General features: G+C 38.4%; 1 protein-coding gene across 1 annotated transcript in view; it reads left to right on the forward strand.

Moving 5' to 3' along the window:
* The first annotated feature begins 287 nt into the window (after positions 1-287).
* Positions 288-25,308, forward strand: part of LOC117936826 (rho-related GTP-binding protein RhoN-like) — a 28,561-nt gene continuing 3,540 nt past the window's right edge. The window contains exons 1-4 of the mRNA XM_034860235.1: positions 288-593; positions 1,827-1,914; positions 20,321-20,430; positions 24,811-24,945. Coding sequence (XP_034716126.1) covers positions 486-593; positions 1,827-1,914; positions 20,321-20,430; positions 24,811-24,945 — 441 coding nt within the window. The 5' untranslated portion in view covers positions 288-485. The remainder of the gene's footprint in view (positions 594-1,826; positions 1,915-20,320; positions 20,431-24,810; positions 24,946-25,308) is intronic.

The raw sequence follows: 25,308 nt of genomic DNA on the forward strand, positions 1-25,308 counted from the left end.
CTGTAGCCTACGTTCAATTTGACTATCATGGCCACAAGAGCACCCATACTAGTATACCATTGCTTATTTTAGGCCTAGACAGGGAACCACAATGGGCTATGTGTTCAAATGTTACTTCTATTCTATCATGATTTAACCCAAGAACATGTTGTAACCATCTAGATAGGTTTGTAGAGTATAGTCGTACTTTGGGGCTTTTAATTTGAAAGGTATCACCGGAAGACCGTTTTTTAGAGACGCACCTTGACAGGGTTTGACAGTGTGCCTCACTTCACCGGTGGAGCGGAGGAGCGCAGCGTTGCACAGTGTAGCCGAAACTACATCTCACTGCCGTGCTGAAGTTTTTGGGGATTCAAGGTAATTTCTTCTTCTCCTTTGGGAGGAATACTATCAACGTTTAGAGCTGCTCCTCGACACTCAACTAGTTTGAAGCTAAATGACAAGTAGGCAAAAAAACAGAACCAGTCAGTGATACTCGGGGCACTATGGAGATCAATAAGGGATTACTTCGCTGTAAGATTGTTGTTGTCGGCGATACGCAGTGTGGCAAGACGGCTCTCCTTCACGTTTTTGCCAAAGACTCGTACCCAGAGGTAAGAAACACTATTTCATAAAGACAAACACAATAAATAAGTCCCTGGAACCACACATACGGCACGACAACGTCTCTATCCAGCCGAATATTTCCAGGAAAACTTCAAAACCTCATCATGGCATCTAAATTATGGGAACTGACTGATGAGACACAATATGTTATTCATTCATATTTATTTATTCTGATGCGGTTTTGCTCCATTGTTATTGACTTCCAGTAAATTAGACCTGAATGCTGCCTAAAGATGAGTTCTTCAGACAGGTTATGTCTTTTTCTAATAGAAATATAGAATTTAGCTTGAGCTTTGCAATCCACTAGTAGCCTATGTATAAAACAGATTAAATGAAGACATTTTTCCGGCTTCGTTCAATGCCTAGAGAAATGCCTCAGAAATATGGGCTCTGTGTGCTTTTGCACATCGCGCGCATCAGCGGCTGGTGCAGGTACCGGTCGGTAGGTCGGTGCAGGGACAATCTGGTCTGTGAATACTTACCACAACTGCCTTTAATCAATACACTGAATCATTTATGTTTGACATGCAAATGATTAAATGTAAAATTATTTTCACGTGGGACTAAAAAGGCTAAATATCTAATTGTGATATTAATCAAGATAAAACTATTCATAAAATAATCTGCTGGACTAGTTCATCTTAAATATTTACGGCTCAACAAAAAGGAAGTTATCATGTACAGTAAAGGATTTAACGCTTACACCTTCCATATTTTAACATATAGCTAGTGTTCAATGAGCAATCTGTGTTGTGGCTTTGTTTACGCTTACAGTAGCTATATTGAAGACAATCCGTTAACAACAACGGGAGATATAATTAATTGGCCAATATTGTATTAATAATGACAAAAATACTGTTTTATACCCGGAAGTAGAAGAAAGACTAAAATACTCTCTGTACTTGTAGAGTTTAGTTTTCAACTGAAACTCATGAAGGATAAAGCTTGTTTACCAAAATGTCTGAATTTTGAAATAGGTCAACGCTCAGAATTGGCCTCATCCACACACACACACACACACACACACACACACACACACACACAGGCACACACACGGGCACAGACTCAGCCTCTGATGTTCATGAGTGCACTATCATCTCCACTACAGCTGACTGAAGTGATGTTTTCTTGTCTACCTTACATTATCTCTAAATTGAATTTCACAGCGTACACAACACCCCTCTGAGCTTTCATCTAATTTTAGCCACGTCTCGTTTCAGAATTATGTTCCCACTGTGTTTGAGAATTACACAGCCAGCTTCGAGATCGACAAACAGAGGATCGAGCTCAACATGTGGGACACTTCAGGTAGGACCCACTCGGTTTGGGTTTCACCCCCTTTGTGTGGCAAGATTATCACGCCAATGTGACGAGAGATGCGCCGCATCATCGGCCCATGATGAAGTTCATGTAGTAGGCTCTCCAGATTGGAAAGCAGCTGACTCCTCGTGGCGTTCAACAACATCCAGGCTGTGGGGGCAAAAACAATAGCAACCACAGATCAAGTGTTTTAGGATAATCTAATGGGAGGACTGAACAACACTTTTTAAACTAATTCACCATTAGCAGGCACATAACTTCATAGAGTGTTTATATAATTTCAGTCCTGTCACCACCTTCAGAGTTAATTCCACATTTGTTGGTTTTGAATAGCTTTTTCAGTGTCATGTCAGCTATGTGAGAGGAGAAATAACTTGTCATTCAACACATGCCTGCTCCAAGTAGCTGTCAGTAGCATAATCATCACTTATAATCACTGTAATGCTGGCTGCAGACATTACTTTAATACAGTTACAATTTGACATCATGATCAAATCCATGCAGCATGGTAGGTTTTCCAACGTTAAAACAAGTGGATTTTGTTATTTTGAGTTGTTTGTCCACTCATAATGCTGATATGGCTTTGGGGCAGCGGGGTTAACTAACTCCTTGTTCTAATTTCATAGTGTTGATTTTGCATTATGACATTAGACTAAAACAGCTGAGAGTTTGTGGAGTTCAACAGTCCGATTTGTTCAGTCTCCAGATATAAAGCTGACTTTTTCCCTTTGTCAGCCTTTAGGCCCTTTTCACATTTAATTTCCACTTACACAACAACACCCGAAAACTTGTTCTCACACAGAGAGCAGCATAAATGCGCTGCGATCCATTAACCTCCACCCATGCAGCAGACGCACAGAAAGACCAGCTAGACAAGTTGGAGATTAAGAGCTACAGCTTCTGATGCTGGTGATGCCTGTTGGTTTGCAGTAGGTGAGGCCACTCCACTGTGTTTGAACAACACCCTCTGAAATTGACGGTTGGGTCTCTCTTACACACACACACACACACACGCACACACACACACACACACACACACACTGAGCTGTGGTGGATGTTAAATACACCTAAGGAATGCCTAAACACTAATTTACTCCAACACACAAAACAATTCAATTCATCTTGTGTGAATCATGTGCCATTCAGGACACATTATGTCATGTCTTACATACAATAGATGAACATAGTGGACATAGCTCCCCCAGGTGTGTGCTGGTATTAATAAGTTGGAAGGTGGTTTCTCAGCAAAGCTTCCCTAAACCTTCTCCATAAAAACATTTAATAGAAATCTATTTCTATGTTAACGTGTGCCACTGTGAAAGAAAGATTACTTTTAAAAAGAAATACATTTAAACGGAGTATGGGAGGATACATAACAGCCAAAGGGATCTTCCTGGCAGAAAAGCAGAATATATTAATGATTTTTTACCGATTTATTAGGCAATACTGACTGATTTATTAGTGTGTATTTAACCATTCGCTTTTACCTAGATAATAAGCTAAATTGTACTGAAAGTTGTAGAGATAATTAGCATTATTTCGAAAAAAAAGTTTACGTGACTAAAACCTTAGTCACGTTCTTGCCAAGAGTCAGTCATGAGAAAATCGATAGACAGAAACTGGATGACTAGAAGATAACAGGGGAAACAGCCTGTTTATGTTTTTTTAAATATAATTATTTGGATTCTGGTAGAAAACAACACTTTGAGTTATCCAGGTAATGGCTGGTGATCCGTGTCTGACCTGATCTGGCTTCCACCAGCATTGAAGGACACACCGAAAAGAGATACATCTTTTTAATGATTAAATAAGGTGCTGTCTCCAAAACGTACCTTAATTATAACTTGTCTCCTGCTAGTTGTACTACAGCACTTAGTTTTCAAAATAATATTTTTTGAAAACATTTTTGTACATATTTTGGGTGTTGTAGTTTGTACACGGTCCGGAAGCACTCCTCTTGCCGTCTAAACGCTGGAACAAAACAGAGCTGAATTAACACAACTTTAATGCATTTCTTTCACATCTACTGCAGTCAGATTGACTGTATTCACTCGGAAGGAATCATTTCACATGGGTAGGCACTTGTAATGACAAGAGGCAACAAGCACGTTTAAAACTTGCCCGGTTTCAGCCTCATGGATCCACACTCCACATTTACAAACAACAGAGCTATGTGTTGAAATTGACCGGAGTTCTCCTTTAAAGGAGACATGTTCTTTGCCTCGCAGCGTCCCTGTGAGCTATTCCGGGTCTGTCTCAGGAGACAGGTGCATTGGGAGCTACATCAGTACAACCACAACTCCCCCTGGTACCTGCCTCTTTCTACTGAATGTCTGAATAGGGGGGTTACAGCGACTTGGCATGCTTACATGCTCTAACAGTGGCTGTAATACCCATGAGTTTTCAACTTTGCTTTTCTGCTATTTCTTACATAATCAATTTTTTTTTGTGTATGTACATATGCCTACTGGTGTGTGTGTGTGTGTGTGTGTATTCATAGGCATGTGCAGGCATGTATAAGAGACAGCCAGGCTAATAATTGCATTCAGCTCCTCTGTGTATATGTGCCAATACATCACATGGCCAGTGGTTGCCTTTTGCATGACAGCAGGTGAACCGAACCAGTGGAAGAGAGAGGCCAACTCAAACAAGCATTATAGAAAAAAGTAGCATAAGTTTAATTTAAGAACCGTAAAAGGCTTTATTCAGTGTAACGTTTTAGACAAAGTATATAATGAAATGACTTTAACTGATTGTTGAATTTATTTTGGCGGGTAAGTAGTACCAATTGAATATCAAGTTCATTCAAAACGTGCCTCTTAACAAAACTGATTTGTCGCAAGTGGCTTCAGAGCACCAATAGACGCAAATACAGATGATTAAGAACAGAAACTCATCACAGAGTTTGGGCCGGAGGTCCTGTGTGGGTAACAGATTAGAGAAGGGAAGATAAGAAGTGTTGTGAGAGTGAGAGAGTGTTGGGCAAGGTGCCAGAACGAGCCATTGTGCAGAAACAAACAGTGGATTTAATTAATCAGGCACTTGCTGTGTGACCAAACACTTGCCCCCTGTCTACTTCATTCTTCATCTCGCTATTCCACCCACCGCCTTTTCAACCTCCTGCCTCTCTCCTCTTCATCCTCACATGCTTGCTTTCCCACTCCCTGCCTCATAGGTTAAACTCTATTTCTTTCTGTTATTCTGTCTTAGTACCAAACTAATTGCCTCCCTCTGCCAACTCTGTGTACATCTCTGTTTGCCTTCATTCTTCTCTCAATCTTTCTGCCATCTTTATCGTCTTTCATGTTGGGTTTAATGTGACGCTCAGTCAGGATTAAGAGCCAGAACAATGTAAGTCAAGGTGAGATTCAAAAGTGCATTCTTGGCCTTGTAAACAGCAGTTGACAAACCAGTGTCACCCTTCTCCAACTCTTGATGTATTGCGTAAATATTAGTTAGGAATAAGTAATTCAGGTTGCCCATACTAATCAGTAGCAGTGTTGCCCATTCACTCCAATGACAATTGCTAGCCTAGCACATATGCCCAACACGTTTTCTTGCTTCCTGGTTTGCTACTGCACATGTGCACGTGTTTTCCTCCCTGGCCCTGTACGCATGTTCCCACTCACATAACCATAGATGTTACACTGGGAGGATGTCATGCAAATAAAAATAGCTTTTCTTGACTCTAGGATAGGTTTTTAGGTTTAAAACATTTACAGTTAAAAAAAAATAATAATAAAAAAAAGCCAAAAAATCAAACTTGTTTGGGTTTACAAGTGGTTCTTTCCTAACGGCAGTCAATAGCAAACTTTTTACACTGGAATTAATTGGTAGGAAATCTGAGTGGCGGCGTTCCAGCTCACTTAATACATCCATGGTTCTTGTTAGCAAATTTGTGTTTGGGAGATTTTACCCTAACTTTGGAGCAGCGAGTGGTACATCCATCCTTCCTATGTCATTTTTGGCGTGACTTTTTGACAATGACCAAATACATATACTGATTTAACGGTTGCTATTTCTGTAGGTTAAGGTGCAACAAGCTTCTTTTCGCCATGTGGCTTTGACGAAACAAGATATAATGTCCTTGTTTTTTATCCACCTACAAAGCTCTGATTGGCTCGGCTGTTTTTGAATAACTGAAGAAGAAGAAAAATCATAGATGTTGGTGGTGATTCAGAGGTTTCCCCTAAATCCATCAATCCAACACTCACCCTTTTTACTTTATTTTGTATTTGCATTTAAGTTTCCCTTTAGTACTACACACAGTACTATACAGTACTCTGTATATGGTGCTGAAAATAATGTGGATTTGAAATCAAAACCCTGTTGGGTAACACTTAAAAATGAACAAAATAATTTCTGCCCATAATAAATTACTAAAGTAATGAGTCAAATTCTCCTTTGTAAGAAGCTTCGCAATATTTTAATGTGCAATGTGCCTTGTGGAGTCATTAAAAGGCAATTGTTCACTCAGATGACCATAAAACTAAAAACAAATTAGACTCGATTTGCAAGCACTGTTGATTATGATGACACAGCAGTTGTGTAGAGAGGGACTTTTGGTCTCCAATTGAAAGAAAAAAAAAAAAACTGAACTTAAATGCTGATCCCAGCTGACCTTGTGTGCTATAACACAGTTATCATAACTTAGTCTTTTCTCTTCACTTTTTCTCTTCCTCTCTTTAATTTCATTCAGTCTTGTATACTTTTGGCTGCCAACTCCTCACCAGTCTCTTCTTCTCTCTCTGTTTCCATCAGCCAAGGTCAGGAGTCCCACTATTGGGGCACTGCCATCTCAGCACTCTTGCACTTGATAGCTTACCTTGCATTTTCAATGTCAGGCTCTCTATCTGTCTTTATGTCTCTTCTCTACTTCTCACTCAATCCTTTTCTCATTCTCTCTGAAAATCCCATGCTCCTTCTCTCCTTAACCTGGTGTCTCTAGCAGTTCAGTTACCACATATGACTCTCTCTAATCTGTCTTTATGGGCTGTGACCAAAAAGACATTCAGTCTTGGTGCTGAATGTAATTTCGCAAGCATCTGGTCAATTATAACCAATTTACCAATGTGACTCTCAACAAGGTCATAAATTAGATTAATATAGAGACACCAGGGGTGACCTTTGCATTCTTAATTAATTGTCTCTTGCTAATGATAAATATGTCCAAAAATCACATTTCTAGAATCAGAGGTAATTATATGTTGTGTAATAATATTAAACTGCCCTGTCCTTGTTCACCTTCTAACTTTATGAGTGCAAATGTGTATGACTTGTCAAGCATGAAAGTACAAAGGCATACCTCAAAGCACATTGCACAATAAAAAGATTTAATATATATAAAATGTGGGGAAAGGGAGCCAAGGGAGCCAAAGTGTGAGGTTATTTCTAAATGGATGACAAGTATGTGGGTATACTCTAGCTTCTAAATAAGCAGCCATGTAATATATTTGCCATATCAACTATAGGTTATAATATGTTAGGTTTGTGTTGTTATAGCTTGTTTTTGCTGCCCCCAAGTAGGTAAGAAATGTGCTATCGTAGGTTTAAAGGAGTATTCTTAGCAGCATAGTTTAAATGAATTGTGGTCACATAATTATGTTGAATAATTTGCACCTTCTCCACATTATAACTGTTTTGTTCATGATGCTGTAACACACACATAGCAGGAAAATAGAAAGTAGAGTTTGAAGTTTTGTTGTCTCGCTGGATTCTTAAAGAACCAGTGCATTTTACTGGCAATCCAAATAAATTCCATTCTCCTCTACAGTACATCAGTTTTTGTCTATGGCTGGCAGGCCACAAAAAGCACTCGCAGGATACTGTCACCACAAAAACACAAGCTTTCAAAACATACAGGTTTCACAGCTGAGCCTATGATAGTATGAGATAACGGTTGATAAAGCAACCGGCTGAGCCTGCAGTGTCACACCTTAAAACAGTGAGCAACGAAAGGAACGTTTTGAGGTTTGCCGCCTTGAACTCTGCCCTCCATGTCAGTTTTGAACACACACGGATGCTTGTTTGCACTCACACTCGGCTCGTTCTGTCACATTCTGTACAAACATCGCTGGCAGTGGCACTTAAAGACCGTGTTGCATCCATCCATCCCTGGCGGACGGAGTCTGTGGTTGAGATTGCCTTAACAGTCCATCATTCATTCATGAGCCTCTTTATTGACCCCAATTACATGTTGGCTCCTTGAAAGCACTACCCCAGATGTGCTCTGAGTGAGCATCTCTGTGTGAGTGGCACCTGGATCCATGACAAGAAGGAGCGGAGAAAACAGCTTAGTGTTGAAGCGTTTCAGAGGCTTTTTGGATAGAAGTGCAGATAGCAGGGAAACTGGGTTTTTAGTCCAAGTGGTGTTGGTTTTCCTACTAAACATGTACAGGCGTGTGTATGTTTGTGTGAGTAAGCATATGAGTAAGTGCTGTGATAGATTAGTGGAGTAGTAACATATATAAATAGACAGTGGAGTGACAGAAGGATGTAGAGTCTAAGTAGAGTGCTGAGTTTTAAGTGCTCATAGTCATGTTTAGGAGAAAGCATGCTGGACTAAATGAGTGTCAGTAGGTCTGTGCTCCAGTCACCCTGGTCTGGTTTCTTCTGCTCATGCAGCCCATTAGAAGACCAAGGGTACATTGAAAATCAATGGCCTAGATGCATCTCCACTCTCATTCCCAGGGGACGCTCAGTCTGTCTCTCAGCTACTTTAGTGCACTGCATGTGTAACTGAGCAGTCCAAGAAAGAGCTAGTCTGGATGAAGATGCACACAGGAGTACTAACTTTAATATATATCTTTTGTATAAGACTATCTACCATCTTTACATCTTCTATGTTCTAAAAACGGGATGTAAACTTTCATTTAATTACAGAGTTGCTGTTTTGTGTCCACCATTCACCATATTTGTTTTATTTAATTTACAATTTTCAGATTTTTATCAAACAATAGGCCATCACAATACAGTTTTTACACAAACATTCATCACAATACAGCTACAGTAACACAAATTTGGAGTGGACGAAAGGGGGTGTTTAAAATGTCCAACATAATTCTTCCTAATTCACATCATATAGTCTATGCCAGTAACCATAGCTCATCCTCTCTGTTAATTATACATGTCTTAGTTTATGCCAACAGTTCATTTTGTCCAGTACAATTAAGCTGGAAGGTATAATCAGCTTATAAGTTATCTTTGTTTTAAGAAACCTCTCTTTTCCTCTGATCTTTGTCTGTTCGCTTCACATAAAACTTGACAGAACATTGTTCTTAAGGGAATAGAAAGAGTTAGGCCATGACAAAAGCACAAAACCATGAAAAACCAAACAAAATTGTTTTTCACGTTTGCCAAAACTCTTCCCCAGCTAGCAATAGCTTCCTTTACTAAGGCAAAAACATTTGTGACGAAAAAAAAGAATGAAAAGCATGTCGGCTTGACTACCATATTCATGGAAATATTTCCAATATAGGCATTTTGAATGTTATCAGGCCATAGAGATACATACTGTAGAAGATGCATTACTCATGTTCTAGAGAGTGGTTTAAAAAAAAAAAAAAAAGCTCAGTTGTTACATTATGTAACTAAAAAAATAATTGGAATTTGTAGTGCATTTTGTTTGTCTATCCATCCACTTAAGACCCTCTCTATCCATTCCCTTATTTATAATGCAAGACGTAGCTATGAGGAACTCCATTACACCCCAACACCTCAGCCATTGCTGAGAGGGCTTTAGGGGGTCGATGGTGGCGACCTGATTTCCACTGCATTGTGATAAACTTTCATTTCTACCGTACAATAGAAAACAAACCCATGTCATAGGGTATTATAGTCCTGGTTCAAAATCACTGTTTTAGTTTATTAACAGCTTTGTAGTAACAGTGTGTTTGCTACTTATGTTTGGTATAAACTTACATATTATAATTTATTTTTTATTTAAAATACTCATATTTTCTTCTGGCTATACGGCCTTCGAGCCCACCAATCCAGCAGGTGACATGCGGATGCAGCTGGACAAAATAAACAAGATATATGGATCAGATGTTCATGTGTTCTCTGGCTTTTAAACCTCAGGATCAGGGCTGCACACAGAAACATCCTGCTTAGACAGCATATACAATCACAATAGGAGCTGGGAAGGTTTAATGTGGAGAGGATATGCACAGATGTCCCCATCATTAATTTGAAGGACTCCTGCAGGATTACTGCTGATTTCAGGCAAAACTGCTCACTGGCAGCGCTCTCCCTCTGTGCTAACTGAATCAGAAACATGCAAGAACATCACATAGAATTTGTCACTGAAATCCAGCCTTGCGTTCTGTTACTTGTCTCGGTCTAAATCAAAAACACTTGATTTAATTAAGACTTGAGTAACGTGATTAGACAGAACCTTAGATTAGAGTGAACTTTAGCCTGATCACTCTTGCTGATGACAACCCTTTCAGTAAACACAATTCATTAGCAGTTTAGTGAATATTAAAAGAAGGTTGTTTTCATCAATGTCAACATCAGAGATTTCATTCAACCCTAAAAAATTCACAGTGCGTGCTGTGTTACTGAAAATCAAAACCTGTTGTCGCACTGCGGACCAGCACATTTTGCAAAGACGGTTTGCGTCTTGATGTGACCGGCATTACCAGCATCACTCATTCCTCTACGCTACGTTTCAGACTATTGTTTGGTATTCAAGCAGAGGAGTGTGCAGGTCAACAAGTACAGTGTACACCGGTTACATGAATCCATGATTTGTGTCCAGCTAAAATGCATTCTTTTCACCACAGAGTTCAATCAAACTATCAAATCAAACTAGTTCAATTAAGCACTTGTCCTCTTGAGCTCTGTGCGCCTGCTGTTTAATCTACTTTGGTCACATTTCACATTAAGTGCCTCAGTTTAACATATAATAATCACATTGTAGAAAATACTACTACTTTGTTATACCTTTTATCATAGAACAGGATAAACTAAACCTCAAATCTAGTCTAAATTAATACAAATCTAAATTATAATCTTGTAATGTCACATATTTTTTTAAAAGTATCTTAACTCAAGGTCCAATTACTGGCTTTTCAAGGAGCTTTCAACCACACCCACAGTCTCCATGTACGACCACACAATGTTACGTATCAAAGTTCCACTCTTACTGTCTCTATGACAACTAAGCAAACTGATGAAGACCATGAGATTTTTTTTGTGTGTAATTGCTATTTTTCAAGATCAAGAATGTCAGTAATCTGGCTTGGACCCAAGTGCAGATTTGTGATGAGGGCGCAGCAGTTAGAAATAAAAACAATTTAATGATAACACAAAGAGAACTTACAAAACACGGAAGCTGGTGTCCAAATTAAAGAAAACCCAAGGAACACTGAAGGAACGAGGAAACAAAAACACAAAATATAGCTTACACTGGAAGGAATTCACACACAACACTCACGGCGGATGACAACAAACCAACAGCAGACACAGAAAGCACAGATAATAAATTCACAAGTAAACGAGGGTGAACAAGGGACAGGTGACACAAGGGCTGGGGAGCAGGTAAAAGACATGAGGGCGGGGCACACAATCTCAAAGATGGGAAAACCAAAAGACATGAAATAAAACAAGACAACACATGGGAGAACAGAGAGACTACAAAATAATACCGTATATGGAATACTTCAACTGAAAACCCACAATCATGACAACTTTGTGCTCTCCATGCCCACACTAATAAAACCTGGATGACATTCAGGGGCTATTTTTTTGACTTGACAATGCTGCTCCAGAGCCAAGAAAGACATTGTACAACTGTTTTCACAGACTGAGTACTACTCTCCATAATAAGTGAACTGATCTTCAGTTCAAGGCTAAAAACATTCCCCTTTTTCCTTAAGGTTTTAGTTCCACTGAGACATCACTCTTGAAAAGTAACATTAAAACACTTACTCATAACCTGAAATAAGCTTAACGCTCCCATAAAAAGATCAGAAAATCAACAATTAAAACGTTTGTCAGAAATCCTTTACATGACCTGATCTCTCTGGCTCAATGGTTGGCTTGTTTAATCACATAGAAAAACGAGAGACTGGAGAAAAATGTATCAGGCATCATGTCTTCTTGTCAAAATTAGGTGAAATGTGAATACAATTCTGAAGAGGGAGAGAGAGCCGGCTCTGCAGGGCGTCACAAGGTGTTTATGCATATACGCTGAGTGATTATCCATGCTGAGTGTTTGTGAGTGCTCTATTACTGTTTGATAATCATCTAAACATACAGGCTGATTTTTTTTGTGTTATTTAGCAAACAGTCCTATTGCCCCCACAGGTCACACAGCATGAGTGTGTAGCAGTAAGACTGTGGTAGCCATTACTTATATTTTCCGGTGGTGGAAGACAAAAGCATTAATCAATAGCATAAAATTAGACTGCCGTTCCCTCTCTGGGTGTATTTCAAGAATTCAGACCTGGATGAAAACCGGAAAAAATACACTATTTCTTCAGGAGGGCATGGCTGGGACTTTAATATTAATAATCCTTCATGTGCTGTGATGGAAGTTGGCAGACAAAACTACGTAAGAGAGGATTAATGATTGATCATGATTTTCTTTGCAAACATCTCAAGAGGTGCTTGCGTTCTTTCTGAATCACGCAGAGCCGTGAATACTGAAAGATATGACAAACGACTGATAGTCTCATATCAGTCACTTTACAGCTTCGAGCTTTACTAACCAAAGATGTGTTTTTTTTTGGCTAGTCCAAAAATACAACAGTGGATGTTAAATAATGAGTTTCACAAGTTCAGACAAAATGAGAAAAAGGAGGTATCTCCGGAGCATTAAAAAATTACTAACAATTTCATAATTAAGAAGCCTGCCCAGTGGGGCCCGTTAAAGGTCGCTCATCAAGAAACTTTACTTAATAAAAAGCTTTTGTTCCTTTTAAGCTGAACTTGCAGTACTGTCTGGAATATATAGACAGTTGACAGGGTAAAGAAAAAAAAAAACTGAATAAATGAGAGAAACAAAACAAATGCAGACACTACTGCAAGCAAGCAATGTGGTGTCATTGGTATGAAAATGATGTGGTGGGATAACACATTTGTATTTACATAGTCAACAATGTTACATTTTACAAATTTATTTGTGGGTTAATTATGGAATATACTAGTCTGTTTGTCTTTTCCTGGTTACATGTCTGACGAATGAGTATTAACCTGCATCCGTGCTGAACAATTGTTTTTTGTATTGTACATATTCTGATGATTTAGGAGCGTTTGCCATTAATAAAACCCTGAAAAGTTCTAGGATACAGGCAATGAAATTAAATTAGTTGTTTTATTTTATTGTGTTAGATAGATAGATAGATAGATAGATATTTATTGATCCCAAAAAAATGGGAAATTACAGTGTTACAGCAGCACACAAAATATACATACATACAATATACATGAAATAATAATAATTATAATAACAAAATATAAGAATAAAATATAAGAATGTAAGAACAAATATTTAAGTATATACAAGATCGGAAAAAACTAAATGTGCAACTGTTTAAATATAAGTATGCTAAAAAAATGTAAATGAACCAATCGTTCCGGTTGCCCTTATTGCAATATTGTGGTGATGATTGAGTGTCATCTAGCAACCAGGGACGAAGTGTTGAAGAGTTTTATTGTCTGTGGTAGGAATGATTTCCTGTAGCGGTCCGTGCGGCATTTAAACTGTCGGAGCCTCTTTGAGAAGCTGCTCCTCTGGTGGACCAGTGTGGGGTGCACAAATCTTTTAAACTTTGTTTTAAAATCATGATAAAGAAGTGAAGATGGACTATTTAAATGATATTCAGATTTCTCCAGCACAGGCATTTTGAAATTTTGGACTTTTGACTCTTAATAACGTCTGATTAGATTGCCTTTGGCTTCTGTAGCTGTTATTAGTGTATTTATGGGATTCGGTCATACATTTTGATTGGTAAGAAATTCCCAATATTGAAAGTTTGATGAGTTAAATGTATTGTCCGGTCTTAAAGAGAAACACACACACTGTCCGTTCTGTATTTTCATCTTCTACTGTATATGATAAACTGAATTTTTGTGTTTTAGACTGCTGAAAAGACAAAAAAACTATTTGAAAACGTAACTATCAGCTCTGGACAATTGTGAAAATGAACACAACCATAGAAGCAGCAATTTCATCCCATCCCTGGATCTGAACATACTATAGCTTGGCAGGTTTTTTTGTCTTTATGACATGTTCAGTGTGTGCAATGGGTGTCAATTGAAAACAAATGCCGGAATTAAAGGATTTCACTCAAGGGATCATATGTTAACAGGATATACAAACCTGCCCACTCCTAAAATAAAACCCAGTGTCATGTGTTGAGGTGGATTAAATACCAGCTTCTGTGCATTTATATTTTCAGCATGTTGTCAATTTGGTTTCAAATTACTGTAAGAAACTCAGGGTAGCTTTCCTAAAAGATATCATTCAGGCAACATTACATAGGGCTTTTGAGGAAGGATAAACCTCTCTAAGCAGCCACTGAATCTAAGGGATATATCCGTCAAAAGCAGCACAAACAAGTGGATTACATAAAATTACAAGAGGACAGGGATAGTACACGCTCACCAGCCTGTTGTTGCTAGCAACCAAACAGACAAGAGAAAAAAGGAAACAGCTTTTTGTAAGGATCAAACATTAAAAGCATGACAACCCCTTGTGGAGCCAGATGTGGTGTGTCAAACGTGTGCATCACTGTGTCAAACGTACAACAGCCACACATCTAACACACGTTTGACATTTCCTTTGGCTCCTTGTAAGAGAAACTTGTATTAGAAAATACATTTTGATTGGTGGAAACACTGAACCAATGATCTGTAAATACTTTAAACGACACTCATTGTCCTTTAATACATGCTGTACTCTAGTGGCTGAGTGTCTTCTTGATCAGAGTGTTTTAGACAGAGACAGATGGGCTGAAGTTTCTTTGTGCTGCTGCCACAACAGGAGGAATCTTCCCATGAGGGGCATCATACTACAGGTCCCAGAGAGGGTAAAAAAAAACAGATCAATACACATTAGCTGCTGCTCGAGTGCTGAACATGGATTAGTTGACATCATGGGGCCTTGTGGGGTTGCAGTCTCTCTCTATCTATGTGTGTGTGTGTTATAAGGAGTCAAGCACTGCCATTATCCGAGATTATGCTAATGCAGGTTTTATAAGGAATAGTGCACCTGACTTCATTTACAAGCATGAATTCCTACATCTGAAGTATTTCATATATAGTAAAACATTTATGATAATAATTATTTTAATCTCAATTCTTGGAATCAAAATGAGGATCACTAGTTATATTATGCACGGGATAGACCTTTATTGAAATCATTTAACATTTGGACCATTAATATAATAGTTCTACATTTTGGGAAATACACTTATTAACTTTCTTTTCAAAAGGTAGATAATAATATTGATACCATTGGAAAAAGAAGAGGCCTCTAAACTGACTTATCAACCGGTTACCGTTGTCTATTTACACATCCAACACATAAGAACTAACATTAGTATTTATTTGGAGTCATGTTTCTGGTCACCTATTGTAAGTCCAACAGTCCCTCCTGTGTTAGCTTTATTTTGGTCTTTGCCGACTCCCGAGGGAAAATCTAAGCTAATGCTTCTACTATGCTGCTATGCTCACTAAATGCTGTACTATGTATACCACATAGTAGTTTACTCTGTCTGTCATTTGGTGCTGAGAAGGTAGTGTGCAGTGGATTTATTAGAACGTTTCACTGTTAACAGCTGCCTGCTGCTGTAAATGCTGATGTATAAAGCTTTATTACAGACACAGGTCCATATTACACATGATACAATATAAAAAGAAGATTCAAACATACATAGTAATTCCACACACAGGATGTAAAGGCTATTACACCAAGGACGTCTAAATCTAGAAGCTTTCAGCGGACTGACTAGGGCTTCAATTATATGGTTGTCTGACTTGTGCAGACGAAACATAAAACTAAACATCAGCTGTCTTCAGTGTGGCTCACATGTTGGCAATCTGGTGGACACAAACAACTGACTGGCACTATGCCACCTAGGGACACTAAGCAGCAGCCTCAATGCATCATATGCTACATTGAGCCTCTGCATTCTCTTGGTTATAGTTCGACCACAGTTAACCAGTATACAGCGGTGTGATGTAAGTTTGAAATAAAGAGAACTTAACAGAGTCAGAGCACATAGAAAGCCTCCTGATAATCATGTTAGCTTGAGAACACTTTTACATCGCTGTCGGTAGAGGTCTTTGTCATCCATCCAGTCATTAGATATGACATGACCTAAATATTTACTTTCCACACACACAGTAAGAGTACTATCTGACAAATAAAAGGTAGGACAAGTTGATTTCCTATCCTCATCGCTTCTAACTATCATTATTTGGCTTTTCTTACCGTTATACTTTATTTCATAATCAAGGCCATACTGAGAACACATGTTCAGCATCTTAGACTGATCCTATGTTAGACTGATCCCATGTTAGACTGATCCCATGTTAGACTGATCCTATGTTAGACTGATCCCATGTTAGACTGATCCAAATGTAAAACTGATCCCTGCTTAGACTGATCCTATGTTAGACTGATCCCATGTTAGACTGATCCCAATGTAAAACTGATCCCTGGTTAGACTGACCTGATGTTAGACTGATCCTATGTTAGACTGATCCCATGTTAGACTGATCCAAATGTAAAACTGATCCCTGGTTAGACTGATCCCATGTTAGACTGATCCCAATGTAAAACTGATCCCTGGTTAGACTGACCTGATGTTAGACTGATCCCTGGTTAGACTGACCTGATGTTAGACTGATCCTATGTTAGACTGATCCCATGTTAGACTGATCCCAATGTAAAACTGATCCCTGGTTAGACTGATCCCATGTTAGACTGATCCCAATGTAAAACTGATCCCTGGTTAGACTGACCTGATGTTAGACTGATCCCTGGTTAGACTGATCCCAATGTTAGACTGATCCCAATGTTACACTGATCCCACAGTAGACTGATCCCAATGTTAGACTGATCCCAATGTTGGCATGATTCCCGGTTACAAGTGACCGTGACCTGATTGGCACACTGGACAGTTCTCATCTAAGATCTGTGATCTACTTTACCATCATGTTTTTATCTAAGTCTGTTATGTGTCCTAGCTTTTCTAATGGATAATTGATTTCCACCTCCATTATTTCTACCTGAAAAAATAGTAGATGAGTAGAAGGAGATTGCATAAAATGCATTTTTAAATTACATTAAAGCATAATGGAGTTTCATTATGTTATCATTCAGCATTCTTCCGTGCCTTGGGAGAAATTAGGGAGAAACTTAATTATCTGTATTTGAGGTTTTATTCACTCTGAGAACACTGAAAAAAGTGATGGCAAAATGACTCACATTCTAGTAATTTTTCAGCCTTTCCTCTCAGCAAAATAGTGATACATTGCTTGAGTTGTTGTCTTACAACCATGAATAAAACTATTCCTTTGTCGTTTTGACGCCAATTATGGGACAAATACTTTAATGTCACAAAATTAAAGGTTGGCCTGTGCAGTTTTACACAAAATATGAACATTTTGTTTGTTTGTTTACAAGAAAAGTGCACAGGGAACCTTTAAATTGTGGTTATTATAGCCCGACCAATTGCCTATACCGTCATATGAGAGTTCAAATAATCAGGTAACGATACAACAGTAAATATTTTTTTAAAGGAAACATTTTTGATAAGAATCCCTTTTTTTAAGATTTTCCATTTAAGATAACTTTACAGTTGAAAAAGAAATGATCTTTTTAATAATTAATATTAACCAAATAACAGACATTCTGGCACACAGGTGCCAGTCAGTCATATCACAAATTCTAGAGAAGATAAATTGATTAAATTGTAAACTACTAACACCTATTTTGTTGTGGTTGTCTCTGTATGTGTAACTGCTTTAGGTGTGAGGAAAATTACATAATTTAACGTTTGCAATAGTTGGCATGAGTTCTAATGATAGCAGCTGGACAAAAGACATTAGTGTGCATAGCTGTGGCCTACTGTATAACAGAAGACCTGGTGTACATGCAAAAGTGCGGACTAAGCAATTCTGCAAATCCTACTGCCAAGATTAAGTCAGCAGCATTTCATAAAGACAGTTTTTATGGCTTCAGTGGTGGTCTGAGACTAAGATCTCTTGTTGTTTTACACATATGCAGAAACACAGCTTTTTCATGTAGGACCACTTACTAATGGCATCAGCACAAACACTGTCATTCACATAAAAAAAGGCAAAAAGTGTTTGGTTTTTCAGAACTTTCTGAACTCCTGTGGATTTGTTTTTTGAACTCTTTTTATTCAATTTATTAATTTATCATTTATTAAACATATAGCGGAAAATAGCATAAAGATTATATTGTTTTTTTTTTACACAAAGATAAAAATAAACAAAAATGCCCATCATTGGTAGAGTAGACATACTCCAAAGCTTGAGTTATCATACATGTCTGGTATCACAGATAGGTGCACCAGATTCATTATTCACATATAAACCTAATTAATTTAAATATCCTGTTTTCTTTTACAGAGATAAAGACTAAAATCTGTTAACACTACTGTTGATCACAGCTGCCGTCTGATGCAGAGATGGAGCTAACAGTGTGAAGCTGAGCTACAGCTGTCGGTTCACTGATGCCAGTCGGCGTGTAGAAGCCTTCCGTGGAGACCTACGGGTGGTTTATGGGGACTGTCGGATACACTTCCACTCACCCCTGCGTCCTCCGCCTTTTATTAAATTGATCATCCTCATTTTCTGTGTTAAGACTATCTGCACCGAGAAAAAGCTAAAACACAGAAGTTAGATAGTGTGTGCTTGTGTTTGAATACAGTGTGTGTGAAACCCAGGAGCAGGAATTAGTCAAAGAGACAGGGGAAAAATGGTTGTGGCCTTTAATTTGACATTTTTTGTCTACAGCCACACGCCTGCCCAAACATGTGGTTTGCTTTGGGCCAGATTTTGACAGCATGACACAAACTGAGGTAAATATAGCTGATTTTTTTGGGCACAGATACTGTACCTGTGCAGCATCCTCCAGGTGTGTTGATGTTATGTAATCAAAATTCAAATAGACTTGGTAGCTTAAAGAATTTTTTTTAGTCTTGGCCATCCCTACCGTTCATGATCACATTTTACTCCCTGATTTCACAGCTAAAATCTGGAGCCAACACAAGACAGGTTGTTAAAAAATGCCCATTTTATATGATCTGCTTGTAAAACTGAAAACACACAGTATGCGATTATAATAATTATTACCCAAACTGTATACTGTATAACATATTTTGAAAAGCCATGGCCATTTGCCCTGGATTTAATTGGTGAATTTGTCTTTATTTTTTCTTCCAAATCATTAGATAAAAAAGTGGTAAAAAATACAAAAATAAGGTTGTAACAAACAGGATTCTTGCTTTAAGTTTACAGTAATGTTGCAGTTAGACCCTCTTTAGCTTCTGTGATGTGATATTTTACAATTAAAATGGAATATGTGGAGCAGGAAAAGAAATTTCAATCCAAAAGTAAACCCAATCGAAAACTAAGCTAAGCAAAGTTTTATTGTTGTTGACTGATTTGAACACACACCTGTGACTATCACCGCCAGTCAAATGTGGATTTATAGGAGTTAGTCAGATTTGAGTGGATACATTTACATCTCTCAGTGCAGGATAAGTCATTAAGAATATACTCATATTTCACAGGAAAAGAAAGTAATACTAACATTTTGTTTTTTTACATACATTTATCATAATACCAACGCTTCTTTTTTTAAGCCAAATAAGAGCGTGAATTGTGTTTTTATATATTTGTGGCAGTGACTCGCATTCAGTCACATTCTATGGGAATTTTCTGTCAAACACTTTTTTGTTAAGTTGCCAAAGGCCTGTGCTCGGTGACAAAAGCACGTAGTGTGGGAGACAATGAATGAAATGGAGAGGGAATGTGGTCCCCTCTGGATAGGAATGTGTCCCCTTGCCCAGGTCACAATGCTCAATTCAGCCTGGGGCTCCCAGCAAAAAAACATGCTATTCTGAAATACTGGGTGACGCTTTGTGCTAGCCATTCATTATATCACATGTCACATGTCTGTCTGTTGGCTTATACAAGACCGACAGACAAACAGACTAGGAGTTGTGGACAAGGCCTGTCTGCTCGTTTGGAAAGCAATGAATCACACCCACTCATTGTCATCTGCAGACGGGCTTAGTTCATTACAGTTAATCATAGTTATTACCGCCAAAGGTGCTCTATAATAACCCACTTCGTGATGAAAGTCAACTCTTCCCCAAAGTAACTAAATTTATTTTTTTGCCCACAGGTTCAGCCTACTATGACAATGTGAGGCCGTTAGCGTATCCTGACTCAGACGCTGTCCTTATCTGCTTTGACATCAGCCGTCCGGAGACACTGGACAGCGTGCTGAAAAAGGTCAGTGTCACATTAACAGAAGTGTGAATGTGTCTTGTTTTTAAGTTTTTAAGGTATATTTAGTTCCTTATCAGAGACTGGCATCAGAGCAGCCTTAAAGGATACGTTCTGATATATTCAAGTCTATCATAATACAACACTTAAATACCATGTGTACACTGAAGAGTTATTTATTTCTCCTTTCTTTACTAGCCATAATGCAATTCCTCCACAGCACTTCTATATTAAGAAATGGGGTACAAAATCTACAAGTTTCTTTTGGGCCACTCTGAGGCAACGGAAACAAGTTGTGATCCACATTAACATATTATCACCTTTGAAGTTGATATGGTGAACTTGCTAGCAAATATTTTCTTATTTAAAAATACAGCAGTTATGGTGCAACATTGTCATTAGTGTGGAGTCATGTGTCTGGCCATCTGGCAAATGTAAGTCCAATATTCACTCTCCCTTGCACTCCCTTTGTGATCTCTACAAACTCCTGAGGGAAATATTTGGCTCTTTAGCTGGTGAATGCACTTTGTTGACCAGCTAGTCTCTTTCACTGTGTCTGTCTGCTGTTTGGTGCTGAGCAGGCAGTGGGCTTTTACAGCAGCTGCCTGCTGCGGCCCACAACTTAACACCAATTAAACTGATAAACAATGAGCCGATACATACTTTAAAGCTCCGTAAAGCCGAGAGGAGGGGGAGATTCAGGTGCTAATTATTTGTAAATTCATTACCTACAGCATCTACAAGTAACCCTTTTCCCATACAGACAGTGTTATTATAAAAATAAGGATTATAGCTGCTTCAAGTTTAGCCAAAGCTAACGTGAGATTGTTGCTTCAAGTTAAACAGAAGTCCGTATCTTCACCCTGGTAGTTGTAGTTTTTTTTGCTTTGCCTCTGCAATAGCCCTCCGCCGTGGCTTCAAGGGGAAACACTGTCTATAAAAAGAATACAATGACATTGGAAACTCAATTTGGCTAACTCCTAAATCCTTGAATAACCTTAGGCAAACTTACAGAGGCTTTTTTGCACAAACTAGGACTGTGGATTTCGTCCTCCATGACTACAATGTAGTCGTGAGGAATGATCACAGCAACCAATAACATTTTCAACGTGCACATGGCATGCAAGTATTCTATTAAAATAGATTTGGAAAAATCTAAATCTATCCTTTAAGGCTGTCATTTTGTTTGCAAACTAGTAGCATTTTAGAAATTGATCAATCTTAATTTTAAATTCTAACGAACATATGTAAGTTGGTAACATCAAATATGTTGGCGCATTTGACCTTTTAGTCCGTAGACATTCCCGCAGTCCGCTCCATCACTCAACAATGACATCATCAATACAAGACAATAAAACCCTTATCTTTTATGTGGACAAATCCTCCCACCTACAGAGGGTTCACTTGAGAACTAACTTGAACTTTGACCTTGCTAATAGTGCTGAATAAACTGAACTCACAATGCATGCCCAGGATACCAAAGTGACATGTTGATGGGTCACTTTACTCTAAGTTTAGAGACACAACAAAGGAGCTCATCCTTATTCTATCTAATTAAAGGGCTTAAGTATGGCAATGTGCCACCATGTCTTGTTTCTGTTTACTTTAGCATTGTATGCCTCTATGTTCAAATAACACCCTTGCCGTACATACTTTTTCTTCTGCCATTAATGACAGCCTTCCGCTAAACTAACTCTTGCACCCTCCAATTTTCTCTTAGAGGGACTATTTTCTCATAGCTACAAAAATACCCCTTGACTTCCCTTTTTTTTATAAATATCATTTTTTAAAGATTTTTTGTGGCATTTTAGGCCATTACTTAATACGACAGTTTAGGGCCACAGGTGTGAGCCAAACCCACGGCCGCTGCAACGAGGACTAAGCCTATGCACATGGGGCACCCACTCCACCAGGCCAGCCACCCAGGCACCCCATATCCTTTGTTCCTTTCAGTCTAATCTCTCTTCAAATACTAGTTCAAATCTCCCATGAAGATTTCTTATCTAGCATTACTTAATCTATAGATGTTATCCCAGTCTCTACCCAGCTTTCCCCTTTTTTTAAACATGCCAATCCTGTGATTTGCAGCTGGCAACATTTTCTCACCCCTTTTTCATAAATTCGGACTAGCAGCCTGCCAGCATTGCTGCATCTCCTGATTTCAATCTCTTTTCTGTCTTTCTATCCCCCTGCCTGTTTATAAATGATTCTTAACTAGTATATGTGAAAGGCCAGTAGCTGGGGTCAGTCACTATAAACAGAGTACATTAATAACAACATATGATTGAGGCATCCTCATACACACACGCTTAGAAATTGGTGCTAGATAAAATGTTACGGGTTTACCAAAGTTGTTACAATTCATCCTGAGTGGAACATGAATGCCTGTATTACATTTTAATGAAATCTGATTTAACAGACATTTCAACTAAAGCCACAAATGTGGCTAAAACCTATGTAGTGGTATTGAAGGAAAAGTGAGACTAGCACCAAAGTTATTAGGATTCAAAGTCTGGGGTCCATTAATGTGTGCACAAAATATAGTCGTATTTTGTCGTAAACTTATAGATGTTAGGATATGTCAGCCTGGACCAAAGTGATGGGCCGACCGTGGACGAAATTGCCATCGCCAGAGCCACGATGCTAGTCTGGCAAAAAATATCAGATCTGACCTTAAAAACCAAACATGTGTAATCACATAATATGAACTCCTCACAGGTCATTAAACCCCCCTATGTATTACTTATATCATGACCTCAGTGTCCCAAAAGACAGTTACAATCCTTTCTGCTGGTTTTGATATGTGTATTTAGAAAGTGCAGCTACCTGGATTGCATATATATTTTCAAACTCTGCTGAAGTTATGGAAAATAACCAGCTTTCATTTTCTTCCATTAATGAATTAGACTCTCAGCTCAATATGCCACCATTTTGCTCTTTATCCATCACAAAACTCTTACCAATTCTTAACATTAACACAAACAATAAGCTGCTCTTCCCATGGGTCCTTTGTGACTCATCTAAATTGCTGCTATTCACCAGTTGCACACTGTTTGGTGGAGCGGCCTATTGAAAGGCACCAACTCACTCTGCACAACTGCACAACACGCTGGAGCCCGTAACAGCAGCAACACAGGCATCTGGAAGAAAAGATCTCTTTGTAGGGGAGAACAAATGAAGCAGCAATGCATAAAGTGGTTTCTGGGCCATGGTGTGAGGAGATAATGACAAGAGTGTCAAGAGAGAGAAAACGATAAAGAAAGAATTTAATAGTTTGAGTCATGTCTGTGGTCTGTCGCTGTCTTCTTCCTGCAATTATGACCATGAGCATAATGCTGTTGTGAGCTCATGTAGTAGCTAACAGAAGATGTATCATTGTGGTATTGTGTCAGTATTTGTTCCTCATCTGTCCGAGTGGTCTTTTAAGTCAGTTTACATGTTGGAAAATTCATACGTCAAATGGAAGACATAGTGTGCTCCAAGTTTGAAGCTCAGAGTGTTTTGTTCATATTTTTACTGAAGGTTAGGGATGAGAGGATGAAAGTCCAGCTTATCAGACACAAAGACACAGTGATTTATACTTCTTTGAGCCAGGACTTCACAACGCTGAAAAGTTATCAAGGCATCAAAAATAGGCAAAAACATGTCCACAGGTTCACACAGTTTTGTGTTATAGAAAACATACGGAATTCCATTATCATGGTTTACTTGTAACTGCAACATTAGCATTTTCTTTTGAACATAAATAAGTATAGTTGTTCGATCAAAAAGGCTGTTATGTTATCCCACTCGAGGTCAGATAAAACAGGCCAAACAAGCTTCTATTTAAGCGGTTATCCGAAATTTTGACCCAATTGGACTTTATAGGGGCTTCACTCCATATTCAGAAAAATAGTGGTTTGGCTCTCACAGACCATTCCCCAACTTGAAAAATACTGACACTTTTTCACGACCCTAGGCGAGTGTGTCTTTATTCTCTGCTCAGGAGTACACAACTTTACTTTATCTTTACATAGCTAATAGTTACTGTTATGTTAATGTTCTGAATATCGAGAACAGCCCCTTTTCAAGAAACCGTAATTTGAAGTTTAATAAATATTGACTGTATAATAATAACCACACATATGTGCATACCCCTATCCATATTGGAACTTTTTTCAGGGTTTGCACTAAGCCACTTTGTTCAGGTAGGGGAAATCTTAATGCTAAAACATGTATGATATTTTATCCAAATTGGTGGATCTAGCTTTGTGGTTTTATACAGTTTATGTTCTGCCTATTTTAGTGAAAGTGTTAAAGGAAGAATGGTACATTATCCTCATTCAAAACTATTTTTGATCCATAATGACCCTGTGCACTTAAGTGTATTTTTCTATTGATACACAGTGGCAGGGGGAGACGCAGGAATTCTGTCCTAGTGCCAAAGTGGTGCTGGTCGGGTGCAAGTTGGACATGAGGACAGACCTCAACGTCATGAGAGAGCTTTCCAAACACAGACTCATTCCTGTCACCCACGAACAGGTGAGAAGTGCAAAGAAAACACCACTCATCTTTCTGGGTCTGTTTGCATTAACAGTGTCAAACTCAACTTAAAATGAAATGTTCCTGCGGCTAACAATGTAACAGTATTTCTGCATTCGTGAATAACTGAACAATATGGATATAATTTATTTAACAATATTCACAACATCCATGTGATATGGTTATAAATGTACAGGCCCTTGTAATTTTCCGCTGCAGTGATTTTCATTTGCCTATAGTAACACTGATTTACGTACAAATTGAATAGTATCATCCCAGACAAATGGCACCCATTACTTTGTTCACTTGTGCACATAAACAAAACTTTTGAAAATGAATTGGAAGAATGACATTTGCTTCAGA

Source organism: Etheostoma cragini, chromosome 21 (genome assembly GCF_013103735.1).
Source record: "Etheostoma cragini isolate CJK2018 chromosome 21, CSU_Ecrag_1.0, whole genome shotgun sequence".
Taxonomy (NCBI): Eukaryota; Metazoa; Chordata; class Actinopteri; order Perciformes; family Percidae; genus Etheostoma; species Etheostoma cragini.